Genomic DNA, 14,913 nt, shown 5'->3' on the forward strand with positions numbered 1-14,913 from the left:
GATTGTGGTATCTGGAAAGTCCAAACTGTGTAGTGCCAACCTCTGAGGAGGGCCCCCAGCTGTGTCACAACATGACAGAGAATTAAAATGCGAAGCCATGGGCTGGGGTTGTAGCTCAGTGGCGTAGCACTTGCCTTGCGTGCATGAGGCCCTGGGTTCGGTCCCCAGCACTACATAAAAATAAAGATATTGTGTCCATCTACAAATAAAAAATTTTAAAAAATAATAAAATGGAAAGCCGGTCCATGCAGAGAGACCAAGGTGAGGTGCCAACTCACTCTGTAATGACCTACACTTGAGGTAACCAGTTCAATCCTGCAAGACTGAGAACTCACTCCTGTAAGAGAATTAATCCCTCTGACAACCCCACTCCCCTCAACGCACTGCCTCCCACTCGGCCACTCCAGGGACCAGCCTCAGGGTGATTTTTGTTGGGCACGACCTGATACAGACCAGGACAGGCAGCATCCCCAGGTCCTCTCCGCCCCCACCCCACCTTGTTCTGAAGAGTCACTTCAGCCAACTGATTACCACAGGTGTCCTTGCCTGTGTCCCTCTGTGAAACAGCTGTTGCTCCCTGTGTCTGACTGAGCAGGTGAGCCGTCCACTGACAGACACCGCGAGATCAGAAGGAAGGAAGGGCTGGTGGAAGAGAGCCTCCTGCAGGAAGCAGACAGCACTCCCAATAGGACCAGTCCAGGAGGAGGTCTAGAGAATGTCTACAGAGATGTGAGCAGAGGGAGACCCAGGGCTGGTGGCCTCAGTCGGCTCCTCTTGGGTCAGAGACCAGGGGCTTGCAGAACTCAGAGAGAGGCTGTGCAGACCTGCCCCCTTGAGAAGAGCAGGCACCTGGGAAGGACAGGGACAGTGAAGGCCACCCTCTCAGTGAGGAAGGAAATGACCTGACTATGCTCTCTTGATCTCCCAGGGGAGACAAGAGGCAGGAGCAGACACAGTCCTGCACAAGTGTCCCTAGGCCAGGCCTCCTGCATGGTGTCCCAGTGTTCACTGTCTCATTTCATACTCAGAAGACCTTGGGATTTCATGTTACTTTATTTTCTCACCTGTTTTTGATTTTAGTTGTGGTAAAGTACCCATAACAGAATTTACCATCCACAACCATTTTTAAGAATACAGTTCAGTAGTATTCAGTACATTCACAATATTGTGTGCTCATCACCAACAGCCATTTCCAGAACTCTTTTCATGTTGCAGAAGTGAAACTCTGCACCCATAAACAATAATTCCCTATTCTCCCTCCCACAACCCCTTCTACTGTCTGTCTCTATGGATTGAGTACTGTAGGTACCTCATATCCGTGGAATCACACTGTATTCCTCTTTTTATGACTTATTTGACCCAGCATAATGTCCTTAGGGTCCATCTATGTTGTAGCATGTGTCAGAATTCCCTTCTTTTTTAAAGCTGAGTAATATTCCACTGTAGGTTAGACCACTTTCCGTGTTTATCCATTCATCCCTTGATGGATAGTTGGGTGATTTCCACCTCTTGTGCTACTGTGAACATGGGTTCCAAATACCTCTTTAATACCCTGTTGCAGTTCTTTGAGGTATATACTCAGAAGCGGGACCACTGGGTAAGATGGGAATGCTATTTCTTATTTTTTCAAGGAATCACCATACTATTTTACATTCCCACCAACAGTGTACAAGTTCTCACTGATGCTGTTATTTTCTGTTTGTATATCTGTTTGATAATAGCCATCCTGGAGGGCATGGTGTGGTAGGTCATTGCAGTTTTGATTTGTCCCCCATTTCTACAGAAGTTCACATGAAATCAAAGTCTAAGTGAAGAGCTCTGGCTAACCATGGTCTCCATGCTTTTCCCACATATGCCAGTTCTTTAGAACGAAAACTCCTTCCCTGGAGGCCCCACCCCTGCCAGCTGCACGGGTTTCAGGGAAGGCCCTCTCACCTCTCGCCTTGACAAGTGGCTGCCTTTTTTAGGGAAGCCATCTAGAAACCAAGTCACCATGAAGTATTTGATGCTGACAGAGGCTCTCAGACTCCCTGAGCAAAAAGAGCAGTGGAGTGGGCTTTTCCATAGTTAATGTGGGTGCACACATCAGGTTTTTAAAGGAAACATAAAGAGAAGGGGATCCTCATCAACCGCCAATTACCGTGTCACTGGAAATCAAGAGCCAAGAGTACAGAATTGCCCAGCTGGTGGTGGAGACTGCATTCCCAGAAAGCCATTTTTGGAAGCAGCTTTATTTGAAATAATTAAAAAGATTCAATCTTTGTCGTCCAACTGGCATTGCACCTCAGAGCAGCTTAACTTGGTGCTGAGGAATCCGAGCTACAGGTTCTGAATTAGTGAGACACCTTCACGTGGCCTTTGGGACTTTCATTTTCATTTTGAGCAATTTGTGGCCACCTCTTGGTGACCGCTAAGGAACTAAAATGCCAGGTCTCCTTCCCATGAGCTCCACGCATACACTGTGAATCTGCACAGTCAGTCTTGAGGTTTCTGAAGGAGCCAATGTGATTTTTTTTTTTTGGGGGGGGGGGGGCGGGGTTGGAGTTTACACACAGCAAGTGTTGTCTGCAATCTGAGCAGAGCGCAGCACCATAGTGGAGTCATGTCTTTTTGACCAATGTGGATGAAAGGGAACTTAGCACCACTTTGGAAGAAGGAGAAAGACAGTTTAATTTCCAGAGGAATGTCCCAGCTCATATTTTACCTTGCTGATAACTTGAAAATGCCATCCAGGCATCACAGTGGCTCAGAATGGGAGCTGATGGTGGATATTCAAAGTCATTGTCAGGTCATTCCAGGGCATCACTCTACAAAACGATCGAGCAAGAAGCATGCTTAAACTCTGCAAAAACTCATGCAGGCATGGGATCCTGCAGAACCTTCTTGCAGGCGGGAGCCCATTTGGCTGACAGTCTCTCTTCCACACCTGCCGGAAAGCTGATTGGAAAGAGGCTCCAGACTAGCTCTGAATTCTGATGTCTCTCCAGCCAGAGCCACTCAGGGTGTGGCGTAATGGGCTGCCATGCTGCAGATGGGTTGCAAAACGCACAGCCCATCTGTCTTTATCATGCTCATTTCCTCTTTTATTAAAATGTTAATGAATATAGTTTTTATTTATCATTCAGTGACAAGTGCAGCTTCCTTTTCTGGGAGATAAATCTGCACTCTGTCTAACCACGTGAGCCCACAGAGAACTTTTTCTCATTACATCTTGAACCCAGGAATATTTTGGTTTCTTCTAAACCACCATGTGCAGGTTGAACAAAGGATGCCTTTACTTTTTTACAACAGCCCAGAGTAATGGGAAGCACACTAGATCTGGGCTGAGAAATCTGAGTTTCATGCCAGGCTCACTAGTTGCTAGCTGCATGACTGAGCCTTGGTTTCCATGTCTGTCGAATGGGGATAACAGCCCCCCTCTCCTAGTGCTGTCTTGGAAAGCAAATGAGATAATTTGTGAGAACATATTTGCATTCGCTTGTCATTCAGACATGTACTCACGTGGGTGTGAATCTGTTTTGCTCATTCTTTTAGACTCTCCATGGAAAGTGCATCTGTCAAACGTTGGCCCTGAGATGACAGGAATCACCGTGGGTGGCTTGACTCCAGCCCGCACCTATCAGTTCAGGGTGTGTGCAGTGAATCAAGTGGGCAAGGGCCAGTACAGCACAGAGACGAGCAGGTGAGTGGGGCCCTGCTCTCTGCACAGTGGCCAGGAACAGCAGGGCCTGAGAGTCAAACAGAGGCATCACAGGAGGTGGAGGCAATTAATTGATCATCCCTCAGGGATATTGGCAAAAGCATGAGCAGAAAAGATTATCACAAAGAGTGCAAACATGGCCATGTGTTGATCTAGCTGGGTTTCTCTTAATTGCTGGGAGGCAGTGTCTTGGATTTCTCCTGTGGTGCTCTGGCTGTGCCTGCATCGATGGCTCCTGATGGCACAGTCTTCTGTACCCAGGAGATTAAGAGCTCACCTGCTGGCTGTGTTTTCTGGGCCCTTTCATTTTTATTTTTCTTTTTTTTCCCTTGGTACCGGGTATTGAGCCCAGGAGCACTTACCCACTGAACCACATTCCAGCCCTTTTCTATAAATATAGAGACAGGGTCTCCCTGAGTTGCTTAGGGCCTCACTAAGTTGCTGAGGCTGGCTTTGAACTTGGGATCCTCCTGCCTCAGCCTCCCAAGCCACTGGGATTCCAGACAAACACCCCCATGCCTGGCTTTCAGAGTTCTTTCTCCCCACAATTGCCAGTAGAGTGTAGGCTGTGCCATGGGCTTGAGAGGTAAATATGTAGTAGTCATGCAGGAAGCTGAATGCTGCCAGTGTCTCTCAAGTGCTGTTCTCCTAAGCAGTGTCCTCACCCACACATTCCAGGAGGTCCATTTTGGAAGCCCTGCAATTGTAAGTGGACAAATGACTACATCCAATTTTAGGGTTCTCCCCTGTCCCCAAACCAACCCCAGTTCTATGACCTGGATTGTAGAATAGTGAGATTGAGATGGCTTTCAAAATGTGGGAGTTTTAGAGGAGAAATAACAATAAAGCCAAAGAGACAATCCAGAAAAAGTGTTGGACGCTGAGTGTGAGTGGCTCACTCAGCTGGTGGTGGTTTGGGGAGCTGAGGCTCTGCAGCTCTTGACGGAGCAGGTGGGTCTTCCTGGCTGCCTGCCTAGTTGAGCTGCAGAGTGCTTAGGGTCATGACTACTCACAAAGTCCTTCAGCACAATTGCTATGTGTTTTGTTCTTTTTAAAAAATAATTTAATTTTTAAGTTAGATGACATATTTATATGATTCAGAATTAAGTAAATATTTATGCAAATGTCTGTTTTCCACCCCTGCCCTTGTGTTCCACTTCACCTTTCTAAACCAGTAACCATGTAAATATTTCCCATACATTTTTCCAGATATTTAAATATGTATACACTTTACTAGTAAATACGAATTTACAATTCAGTCTCTTCCTTTCTACACAAATCAGAGCATGCCATACATATTATTCTGAAACCTTTTTCACTTCGTAATCCATCTTTGGAAATCTTTCAATATCAGTTCATAAGAAGTACCCTCATTTTTTTTTCACAGCGACATAGTATCCTGTTGTAACACTGTACCATACTCTATCTAACAAATCCCCAACTGATGGATGTTTAGGTTGCCACCAGTTTGGTGGTACAGCACACAGAATTACAAAAATAACTAGTGTCGATGGTTAAATTGCCCAGCTCTAAGAGGCACCAAATGACACCTGCAACAGCAGTGTGCAACAGAGCCCATCCCTCTTCCTTGACACACAGTATATTTTTACATTTATGTTTTTTCCTAATCTACTAGTAAAAATGGTATCTCATTTTAGTTTGAACTTGTGTTTATCTTAGTAAGAGTGAAGTTGACTAGTCATGTGTTTAAGAGCTACTTATACTTCTTTTTGCTGTGAACTCTTTACATTCTTTGCCCAGTTTTCTTCTGGATGATTGGTCTTGTTCTTATTGAACTGTAAGAGCTCTTAAAATACCAGGGACACTAAACCTTGGCTGTGAAATGAGTTGCGAACAATTTGCCCTCAATTTTCCATTTGTCTTTTGACTTTTTGCAATTAGCTTCTGTCAACCAAAGATTTTTACGAAATTTATTTATTTATAAATATTAAGTCATATTAATTGAACAGATTAATGGGCTTTCTGTGATGTTCCCATACATGCATTTATTGATTTTTACCAAGAGGAAGGCTCCAAGTTTGGCTGACAAGGGTCATATGTTTCTGGCACTCCTACCCATCCTTTATTTTTAGGCTGATGTTACCTGAAGAACCACCCAGTGCTCCCCCAAAAAACATTGTGGCCAGTGGGCGAACCAACCAGTCCATCATGGTGCAGTGGCAGCCACCCCCAGAAACTGAGCATAATGGGGTGCTACGCGGGTACATCCTCAGGCAAGTAGCCAGTGATTTCTATATGGTCCCTAGCAAGAGTCAGGTGTCTATTCCTCTAAATGTCTGTAGGAGACAATCAGTAGTGCAGGCTCTCAGGTCAGGTGTCAGATGCTATGGAGTGGTGGAGACTGTGGCAAACTGGAGAGCACATGCTAATGTGGGCACCTTGCAGAGAACTCCCACGTGTGTCCACCTGCAGAGTCTGCACAAAGACTGGCATTGGCGGTTGCATTTGGCAGGAGATTGGAGGGGACATCTTGGGTAAGGGAGCAATGTTGCTATTCATTGTAAACCTTTTAATTCCTTTAACACTTTCACTAGATCCATGTATTGTTAAGCATAATCACTTAAATTAATACTAATTAATGTGATTTAGTTATTATCCAATGGTTACCACATGAGCATGTTGCTCAGTTTTGCCAGATTTTCTAGGAGTTCAAGAAAATTCCAATACCTGGCCTTTTACATACAACCTCCCAGTGTTCAGGAGTTACATACAACCTCCCGGCTCAGGAGTTCAGTAGAGCAGGCCAGATGTCACATCCGCGGGCCAGAAGTAACCAAAGGGTGCCAGTTTTCTATCTCTGCCTTAGAAGAGCCAGTGAGGCTTCTAAAAATATTGAAAGAACCATATGTGTATGTGGTTGTGGTCAGGAGGAGAAATGTCCTCTGCCAAACTCCCACTACTTTAAAAGCTGCACCAAGTGTGTCTACTGCAGTGGTTTGTCGACCTAGCAAGAAGAAGAGATAAAGCAGAACTAAGGGTAACTATTGAATCTCTAGTCGGCTGTCTGCTCTGGATGTATTATTGGCTTTATATGGGCAAGAACGATGGGGATCCGTTATTCCCTTCCTCCAGATGCCTACACTGGGCTCCTGTGGAGTTATGATCAGTAAATGCTTGGTTAACAAAGCTCTTAACTGAACACATTTGACTTCTTACGTAAATGTAAGAAATTATGATGGCATTGCTCTTTAACTGCATTGTCTGTGTATCTAAAGGACCCCCCATTCCTATATGCATGTCCAGAATCATGCACTCCTTGGGTAACAGCATCTGTCTCCACATGGGTAATATCTGTCTGTCACAACCAATTTCCTGCCACTCAAGCCTGTGGGTTCTCCTTGTCTCCTGAAGGGTTTAAATAGCCCATTCTGGGGAGCAGGAAGGCTCCTGTGTCTCTGTGCCCCCGCCTGTCCTTCCCCGTGTAAAGAAGGCCAAGGAGCCTGAGAGTTGTCCTGGTAGGCGAGGCCTGTGGGCTCTGTCCTGATGCCCCTGGGACCCATCCTATTCACTTGACCTCCTCCCACAGCCTTGCTGCTTCCAGGCTGAGGCCATCTGTCCCCTCCTGCTGCTTGCTCCAGCGTTGGCCATAGCCTCTTGTTCCACGAATGGAAATAATTGGCCTGCCCGGCCCGGCCACCCCTCCCGCTTGTCCTCCTGCAGCCCCTGCCATTTTCAGCAGGGAGTGAGGAAAAGTTTCCTCGGGCAGTAGCCGTCAAGTAAAGGCTTCAATAGTCATCTCACAGAACCAGGCTCGGGGCGCAGACTTTCCTAATAACATCTCTCTGATGTTGCGAGGCCACATCAGGGACTGCACATTTCTCTATTTCGTGGGATTACTGCTGTTAAAAGGATTTTCTGTGATGGTGTCAGTAAGTTGAGTGCTGGAGAAGAGGGCATCTGTATTTGTTGGGGCTTAAATCAAGAAAGCCTTAAAATGAGGGCGCACTACCCAAGGCCTATGAATATCAAAGTTTTCAGAAATTAAAGACCCATGCCAAAATGAATTTGCTTGGAAACATTTCCAAATAATCCTCTGGTCTGCAAATCAGCTCTGTGTTTGCAAGCGTGTATCCTCCAGGGCATAGTCTCTGTGTCAGATTTGAGGCACAATACAGGGAAGAGCAAATGGAAATAAATCACCTCCGTGGCTCTGGCCATAGAAGTAGTTAGGATGCGTGTGCAGTAATAAAATATTTATAATAATGGGCAGGGTGTTTCTCTGAGAGGAGCATAGGGTTATGTCCTTTAAAAATGTTCTCTGTTTATTTCTGTATAAAAAATCATCTTGTTCTGGCTCAGCGTGTCTCCTGGGCAACATGGCCAACCAGCAAGAGTAGGATGCCTGCATTCCCCTTATTAATCTCGACCTTCTTAGACATCCTGTGAATGTTACAAAAGCACCCTCAGCTGCCAGTCAGAGTGGACCAACCTGCCCATTCCAGTAGGGAGCATAGCCGGTTTGGAAGAAGTGAATTCTGCAATTCCTTTTGCACAACTGTACTGAGTGGCTTAGGAGAATACGGGTGGTTCATAATTCAGAGTTATCTCCCACACTCTCCTCAGTAGAAGAGCAATGTTTAAAACAAAATTGGGGTGCTTTATACTTCACATCTCCTTCACATTCATCATTCCACTCGATTCTTGCAAGAACCTACGAAATGCTTTTATTAAAAATTCCCATCGGAGAGTGGTGGAAATAAGGCTACAGGAAGATACCTAAGGTCACCGGGCACATCATGGCTGAACAGGTCCTCACCTGTGTCTTCTGATGCTGATTTCTTTGCTTTTGCCTGGCGTGTGCAGCATGTGGTGATGGGTCCACATGAGCAAGTCATTCCTGAGGGGTAAGCTCACCACATCACACTGGCTGCAAGTACCATTCACATGCCTGGGCCATTCCCATGTGTGATATGGAAGTGGAGCCAATTTTTACCCTTTTTCAAATGGCTAATTGTCTCAGTACCATTTATTTTAAAAGTTCATCTTTTGTGGGCAGAGAATTTAAATGGAAATATCTGTCACATGGGTCAATCCATGCCAGGCCTTTCTCCTGGTGGCCTACTGCCTTAAGGGCCATTATTACCTCAACGACCTGAGTACCTGTAATGAATTGCACCTGCCCTTGGTTGGTGCAGGTGGTCAGTTAAGGATGCCACTTCAGCAAGTGTCAGAGGCTGATGGGGTGTGAGGCAGAGGTGTGGCTTGATAACTTCCATGTTTGCCCACCAGAGAATTAACAGCTCCCTTCCCTGGTGCCTCCCAGAGCCTGGGGCCACCTGCTTTCAAGCATGAGACAGAAGGAAGCCATGCTCCTTCCAGCATTCATGTGCTGTCCTTGACCATTTACCTTTTCTTCCAAACTGGCTTCACCAAGAGCGAGTGGTCTATAACAGGAGAGGATGAAAGAATCTCAGAAAACTCTGATTTTCATGAAGAAACTTTGATTACCATCTTCTACTTCCCTATTGACTTCTCAGCTCTCCTTCTCTTTGGAACATTGTTTTTTCCTGAAGAGCCTAAATCCTGCAGTCTCTGCTTTTTTCTAACAATGGTGGCCTTGCTAATGCCCTGGTCTGTGTGCACCTATCTCAGGTGCTTCCTTTCATGTGAGGCGCTCTGCCCTAAGGACAAGGCAGCATGGGATGGAGCCCAGAGGTTCCCGTGTGCTGTGGAGAGTCAGCAGATTCATTGCTGCCACTCTGGTTTTGGATCCCTTATCACTCATCTCCCCTTTCCATTTATCACACAAAGCCATGGTTTTCTGAGGCAAGAACCACTTCTGGGATAGAAATTAGATGCTTTGGAAGCTGCAGATGATTAGGAAATCACTTTTACTATACATGTTCCCTCATTTACCAGGGAGACTGATCCAGAAAAGCTCGGCAAATTAACTAAGTCAGTTCAGTACATTAACTTCTATAAACTGAATCATGGAAAAACATTTGCTAATCAAAATAATGCTCTGAAAGTCCTTTCATAGTGCAAAATGCAGTTTCCTAATTTATGCATTTTCTAAGTGCAGAGGTGTTCGAGTCACCTTTTAAATAAACATAACTGTGAATTTTTGCCTTTAGTAAACTAAAGATCATACCACCCAAGTGTTCCAAAAGCCCCCAAAACAATTTGTGGTAGTTAGCACTAAACTAGCATTTTAGAAGTGTTAATGCCTTTTCAAAGCCCACTTTTTCCTGCTCTGGGGTATACTTAGATAAACCCAGATTTCCTAAATGGACCAGAACTGGGAGCTCAGCCCCTGGAGGCCAAGAGGCCACACACTGTTGGCTTCTCCACTTCTCCCCACATTTCAGTTGCAAGAGTAAAGTATTTCTCAAACCCTGACAGAAATCACTTGGGGAATTTGGAGTTCTAAGTCACCATTAGCCCTGAACAAGTTACACTTATAAGACTGTTGTTTTCCCATAACCATAATGTAGTTGAAATGACACTTTTGTTTTGCTCAGAACTTATAATATACCTTAGAATGCCTGGAAGCTACCTTTTGAGTATAAACTTTTGAAATTGTTGAATTGGGATACAGTGTTGTCTGGGACTGACCTCTTGGCCCCTCTCTGGTTTATGTAATTCCATTTTTCTTTATTTGCATAGAACCACAGAAAACCAGCTCAAGTCTGAATTGTTTCTGTGCCATCATGGGCTTCCTTTCTGGTGCAGGTATCGCCTGGCTGGCCTGCCTGGTGAGCATCAGCAGAGAAACATCACTAGCCCGGAGGTGAACTACTGCCTGGTGACAGACCTGATTATCTGGACACAGTATGAAATCCAGGTGGCTGCTTACAACGGGGCTGGCCTGGGTGTCTTCAGCAGGGCAGTGACCGAATACACCTTACAAGGAGGTGAGCTTGCTTTCCAGAACCACCAGGATGCAGAAGCTTGGTCAGGCAGCCAGGTTTGTGAAGTTCAAATTGCAATGTGCTAGAAATGAAAACAGGGTGCATTCCTCCAGGGAGTGTTTAGAAGAAATCCATCATGTGTGCGATTTCATCTCTCTGCCTCCTCTAAGCTGAAGCGATGCTGTGGAAGGGAAGCATAATGTTCCAGCTGCTTTTTCTGGGTGCTGAGGGCAGGAAGTGTCTGCTCGCATCCTTTCCTAGCACACCTATTCTTGAAAGGGTCTGTGGAAGGGAACTTTTCTAAATGCCATCAGGGCATCTTTTCAGTTGAGCTGGTCACAAAGCTCTGTGTAATGCTGTGAATGTCCTTCAAAGAGAACGATTATTTCCAATCCTGGTTTTCATGATGGAATATGATTATTGGTAATAGAATCTGCTACTTTGTGCTTTTTTTTTTTTTGCCTTTTTCAGTTACACAACCAATTTACTAAATCAATAAAAATTCCCCCAGCCCTGGAGAGGGGGAATGACCAGACAGAATGTCATGAAGCCAATGGTTCTTAAATATATGTGCTGAAACTCGGCCCAGTCTTTGGAAGCCTCTCTACAACCTCTGACTCCTCCCATGTTTCTGAAAGATTCTGGTCCCAGCCCCAGGAATCGCCGGCTGGCCGGGAAACACTCTCCCCATCTGCATTGCATGTTATTGTTTGAGCGGTAATAAATAGACCCTCTCTTGACACAACTGCATTTGTCCTACAGCAGTCCAAATCCTCGCCCAGGGAAGTAATTTTTCCACAAAATCTAAAATCCTTTTTCACTCAGCAATTTATGCCCTCTCCTGATTCACAGGTGTGATTTTATTTGCTTAGGCATTTTTATGGCTGCCAGGCCTTGACCTTTTTCAAATGATAAGGTTTCTAACTGCCCACTTCTCTCCCCAAATCATGCCCGAGACCTAATGTTCCTTGATATTACACGCTGTTATTATCATCCCTTATTGATTGGCTGTCTGTTGTCATCCCCAAGCCCATAAATCCTCCTTTATAAATTAAGCATAGTCAGTTCCGCCTGCACAGTGGCTAGAAGAAATATTAAAATGCAGGACAGCTCAGAAGAACCTGTCCATCTGCAAGTGATTCTTGATCGTTCATTGGAAGAAGAAAATAGCCGAAAACCTGCACCATTAATGTTTGATTTAATTAGTCTATTTAATAAAATAACAGTAAACTTGGAGGCTTAAAATGACTAATACTGCTATTAATAATCCCCTATTACTATTAACTGCAACTGCCTCATTGTGTTACTTACTGGTGCATTTGAGTTCTGCAGAGAGCAGAGGGAAGCAGATCTCAGCCTGACTGAGGGGGGGTTTGAGGCTTGGAGTTTGCCTTTTATACAGTTGGCAATGGGGAGCCATTCAAGGCTTAAGAGCTGTGAATGTCATGATCAAAGTGGTGTCCTGGAAAATGAATCTGTCAGTGGAGTGCAAGCAAGGTGGGAGGAAGCAAAGATGGCGGCAACAACTTCAGAGACATCAGAGCAACAATTTGGCTCCCAAGTGGTGATTTCCCCCACTTCAGTGGTTACAACGAGAAGGGGTCAGGATCTATATTTGGGAGGTGTGTTGTCCTTTCAAAACAGTTTACATGTATTACCTCAGTTGTGCTCCACTGAAATCCTTCAGGCAATACAGCTGAGCTTCACAGCCTCATTCGTTGCTTCCTGCACAGTTGAACTGGGTATAAAAACAGGAATGGGGTCCAGGCGGTATCTTCAGTCACTATGCATAAAGAAACTGCATGCCAGCTAGCTTGAATTTAGGTGGTATGAAATTGCACATCTAGCAAATGGCTGGAACAGCTCTAATATGCAATCTTCAGAGATAAGACCACTGTCTTCTGAGTGACATCAGCAGCCCCTGATGTCAGCAGGACCTCAGAAGGTTCTGGCATGTTAGCAGCTGGACTAGCAGGCCAGAGCATGTGTTCTGCTGAATGGCAACGTGCTGGGCGGGCTCCTATCCCGCTCCTCTGAGCAGTTATCAGGTGGTGAGGTTCCTGCAGTGAGCCATAGCTCTGTAAAAGGCTCTTTTCTTCACATGGGTGAGAACCTGACTCCACTTGCTCTCTCTCCAGTCCTCCCTATCTGCTTTTGTTTGACTCTCATAAGTTAATATTGGAACCACAGTTGCGCGGGCAATTCTCCATGTGCAGCCTCACTTTGGGAGCTGAGTGGTCTTTCCCTTGCTTGGGTGTTGGATGTCAGGTGTGGGCACATGAACCTGGAGCCCCACAGGTTTCAGGGGTACCTAGCAAACATGGCCATAATTCACATCTTCACTCCCCATGGGGCAGCTCTGTTTCGATGCTCTGGAGGACTTTCTCATGTACACGTGGACTTCCTCATCCATACATGGACCTTCCTCATATGCTCATGATGGCTGTCCTGACCCCCAGCCCTGTGTGAAGACTTCCTCCTCATGGGCTTCAGGAACACAGTTCTGTCTGCCTTCCCTTTGAGGATGCAGCTTTTCCTCTGCATGTTTCAGACTTCCTGTGTGCTCTCTGGGACTGTTAATGCCCCCTAGGGAATATCCTCAGAGCTTGCTGGGATTCCATTGGTCATTTCATGTTCTTTTTCCAGACCCTGACCCCAACCTTAAACCCTTTCATGGGCCACTGGTGAAAATTATCAGACTACAACAGCCTCAGAGACATCTCCAGGAAGCACCTGCCCACCAGACCTGCTTGTTCAAGGAATGTGTGGAGCCCCAGGGCAGATTGAGGTGGTGACACTTAATAATAATAGCATGAGGATGCTGTGCCTTGGATTTGGCTGTGGCACTGGCTATAAGCCAGGCTATAACACTTGGCTGGGAAAGCACAACCAGCCCTCAGCTCTGGGTGCCTTGGAGGCACAGTCACACCTGCCCAGTGAGCAAGATAAAAACAGTCAGACTAGGTGACACAGCAGGAAGAAAAGACAACAGGAAGGACCACAGTGCTTTAGAGCAGCAAAGGGGCAGACTGGAGTGCTGGGATATGGTCTCTCTCTCTCTGTCTCTCTCTCTCTCTCTCACACACACACACACACACACACATACTCTGAAGATGAGACCCCGATAAGAGCCTCTCTGGGCCTCCTGCTTTCTATCCTATTTCTTTAGGAAGTGTACCAAGCCTCTCTGGGCCTCAGGGGCCTCATCTGTAAAATTGGGCCCTTGATATCTGCCCTGGCTGCCTTGAAAGCAGGTATGACTAGAAAAGGACACAATACATGTGTGCAAAGGCTCTGAGAACTGAGGCTTTACATACCTGTCTGCTGGGGTGTGTTTGCTTTCCTACTGGGCATCCATCCACCTGGTGTTTGAAAGTTTCCTCAGTAGCTACAGTACAGAAAGATATTTGGGGTCAGTCTTTCTGCTAATAGTAAAATAGCCATTTGAGAATTAATGTGGGCACCAACTAAATGCTCAGAGCTGTGGGGGGGGCTCTGCCATCAGGGTCGAGAAGATGCTGACAGCCTCTGCTTCGGTTCCTGCAGGCTGGTCCTGGAGGAAGGTATACTAGAGCTTGAGGAATAAGGGCAAGAACCAGTCAAGGAACCAGCTTCACTGAGGTTGCTCCTCATTCCTCCAGAGGAGGAGTACAATTCCCCAATCAAAACCCTCAGAACATACCATAGACTTGAGAGCCACCCCTAAAGAGGGGCTTATTGGGATCCCTGGGGTGGAACCATCAAGGGATCAAGTTTGTAGCTGTCTGTATTAGTTAGATATGGGATCCAGCTGCTAGAAACAGACCCCAATGACAGTAGCTTAAACAAAATGAAGATGTGGTTTTTCTTTTTTCTCACATCAGAAGAGCAGGCAGTGGGTGGGAATGTGGGTTGTAGGGCCACTCTGGGATCATCAGAGAATCAGGATTTTCTGTCTTTTTGCTTTGCTATCTTTGGTATTTGCCTCATGGTGATAAGCTATCTACTGTAATGCCTGCTATCACATCAACATTCTAGAAGGCAAGTTGGAGGAAAACATAACATGGGTGTGTCTTGTGGCCAAGTATTCCTTTAAAGATCTTTTAGGATTTTTCTTAGAATTCCATGTGTCACTGACTTCTGCTTCCTATTCATGGAATTCTCTGTGCAGGAAAAGCCAGAAATGTGGATTTCTCAGCTGCATGGTTTTCCATCCATTGTTCAGGCAGGAAAAGGGGAGGCTATTGGAGGGGCAGCTAGCAGTTTCCTCCTCTCCAAGGTGACAGTAGCTGAGGAGCTGCAAGGTTTCTAGGTTTGAAATGGCACAGTCCGCTGCCTCAGGGCTGCCTCCCAGGAGCGCCT

The 14,913-nt window shown here is 45.8% G+C and overlaps 1 protein-coding gene across 1 annotated transcript in view; it reads left to right on the top strand.

Annotated features, from left to right (window-relative positions):
* Sdk1 (sidekick cell adhesion molecule 1) overlaps positions 1-14,913 on the top strand; it is an 893,409-nt gene that overhangs the window by 695,898 nt on the left and 182,598 nt on the right. The window contains exons 15-17 of the mRNA XM_058582451.1: positions 3,535-3,682; positions 5,794-5,934; positions 10,394-10,575. Of these exons, the coding sequence (XP_058438434.1) occupies positions 3,535-3,682; positions 5,794-5,934; positions 10,394-10,575 (471 nt within the window). The remainder of the gene's footprint in view (positions 1-3,534; positions 3,683-5,793; positions 5,935-10,393; positions 10,576-14,913) is intronic.

Source organism: Marmota monax, unplaced genomic scaffold (assembly GCF_021218885.2).
Source record: "Marmota monax isolate L192 unplaced genomic scaffold, Marmota_monax_Labrador192_F-V1.1 WCK01_AAM20220418_F8-fsc00148, whole genome shotgun sequence".
NCBI classification, from domain to species: Eukaryota; Metazoa; Chordata; class Mammalia; order Rodentia; family Sciuridae; genus Marmota; species Marmota monax.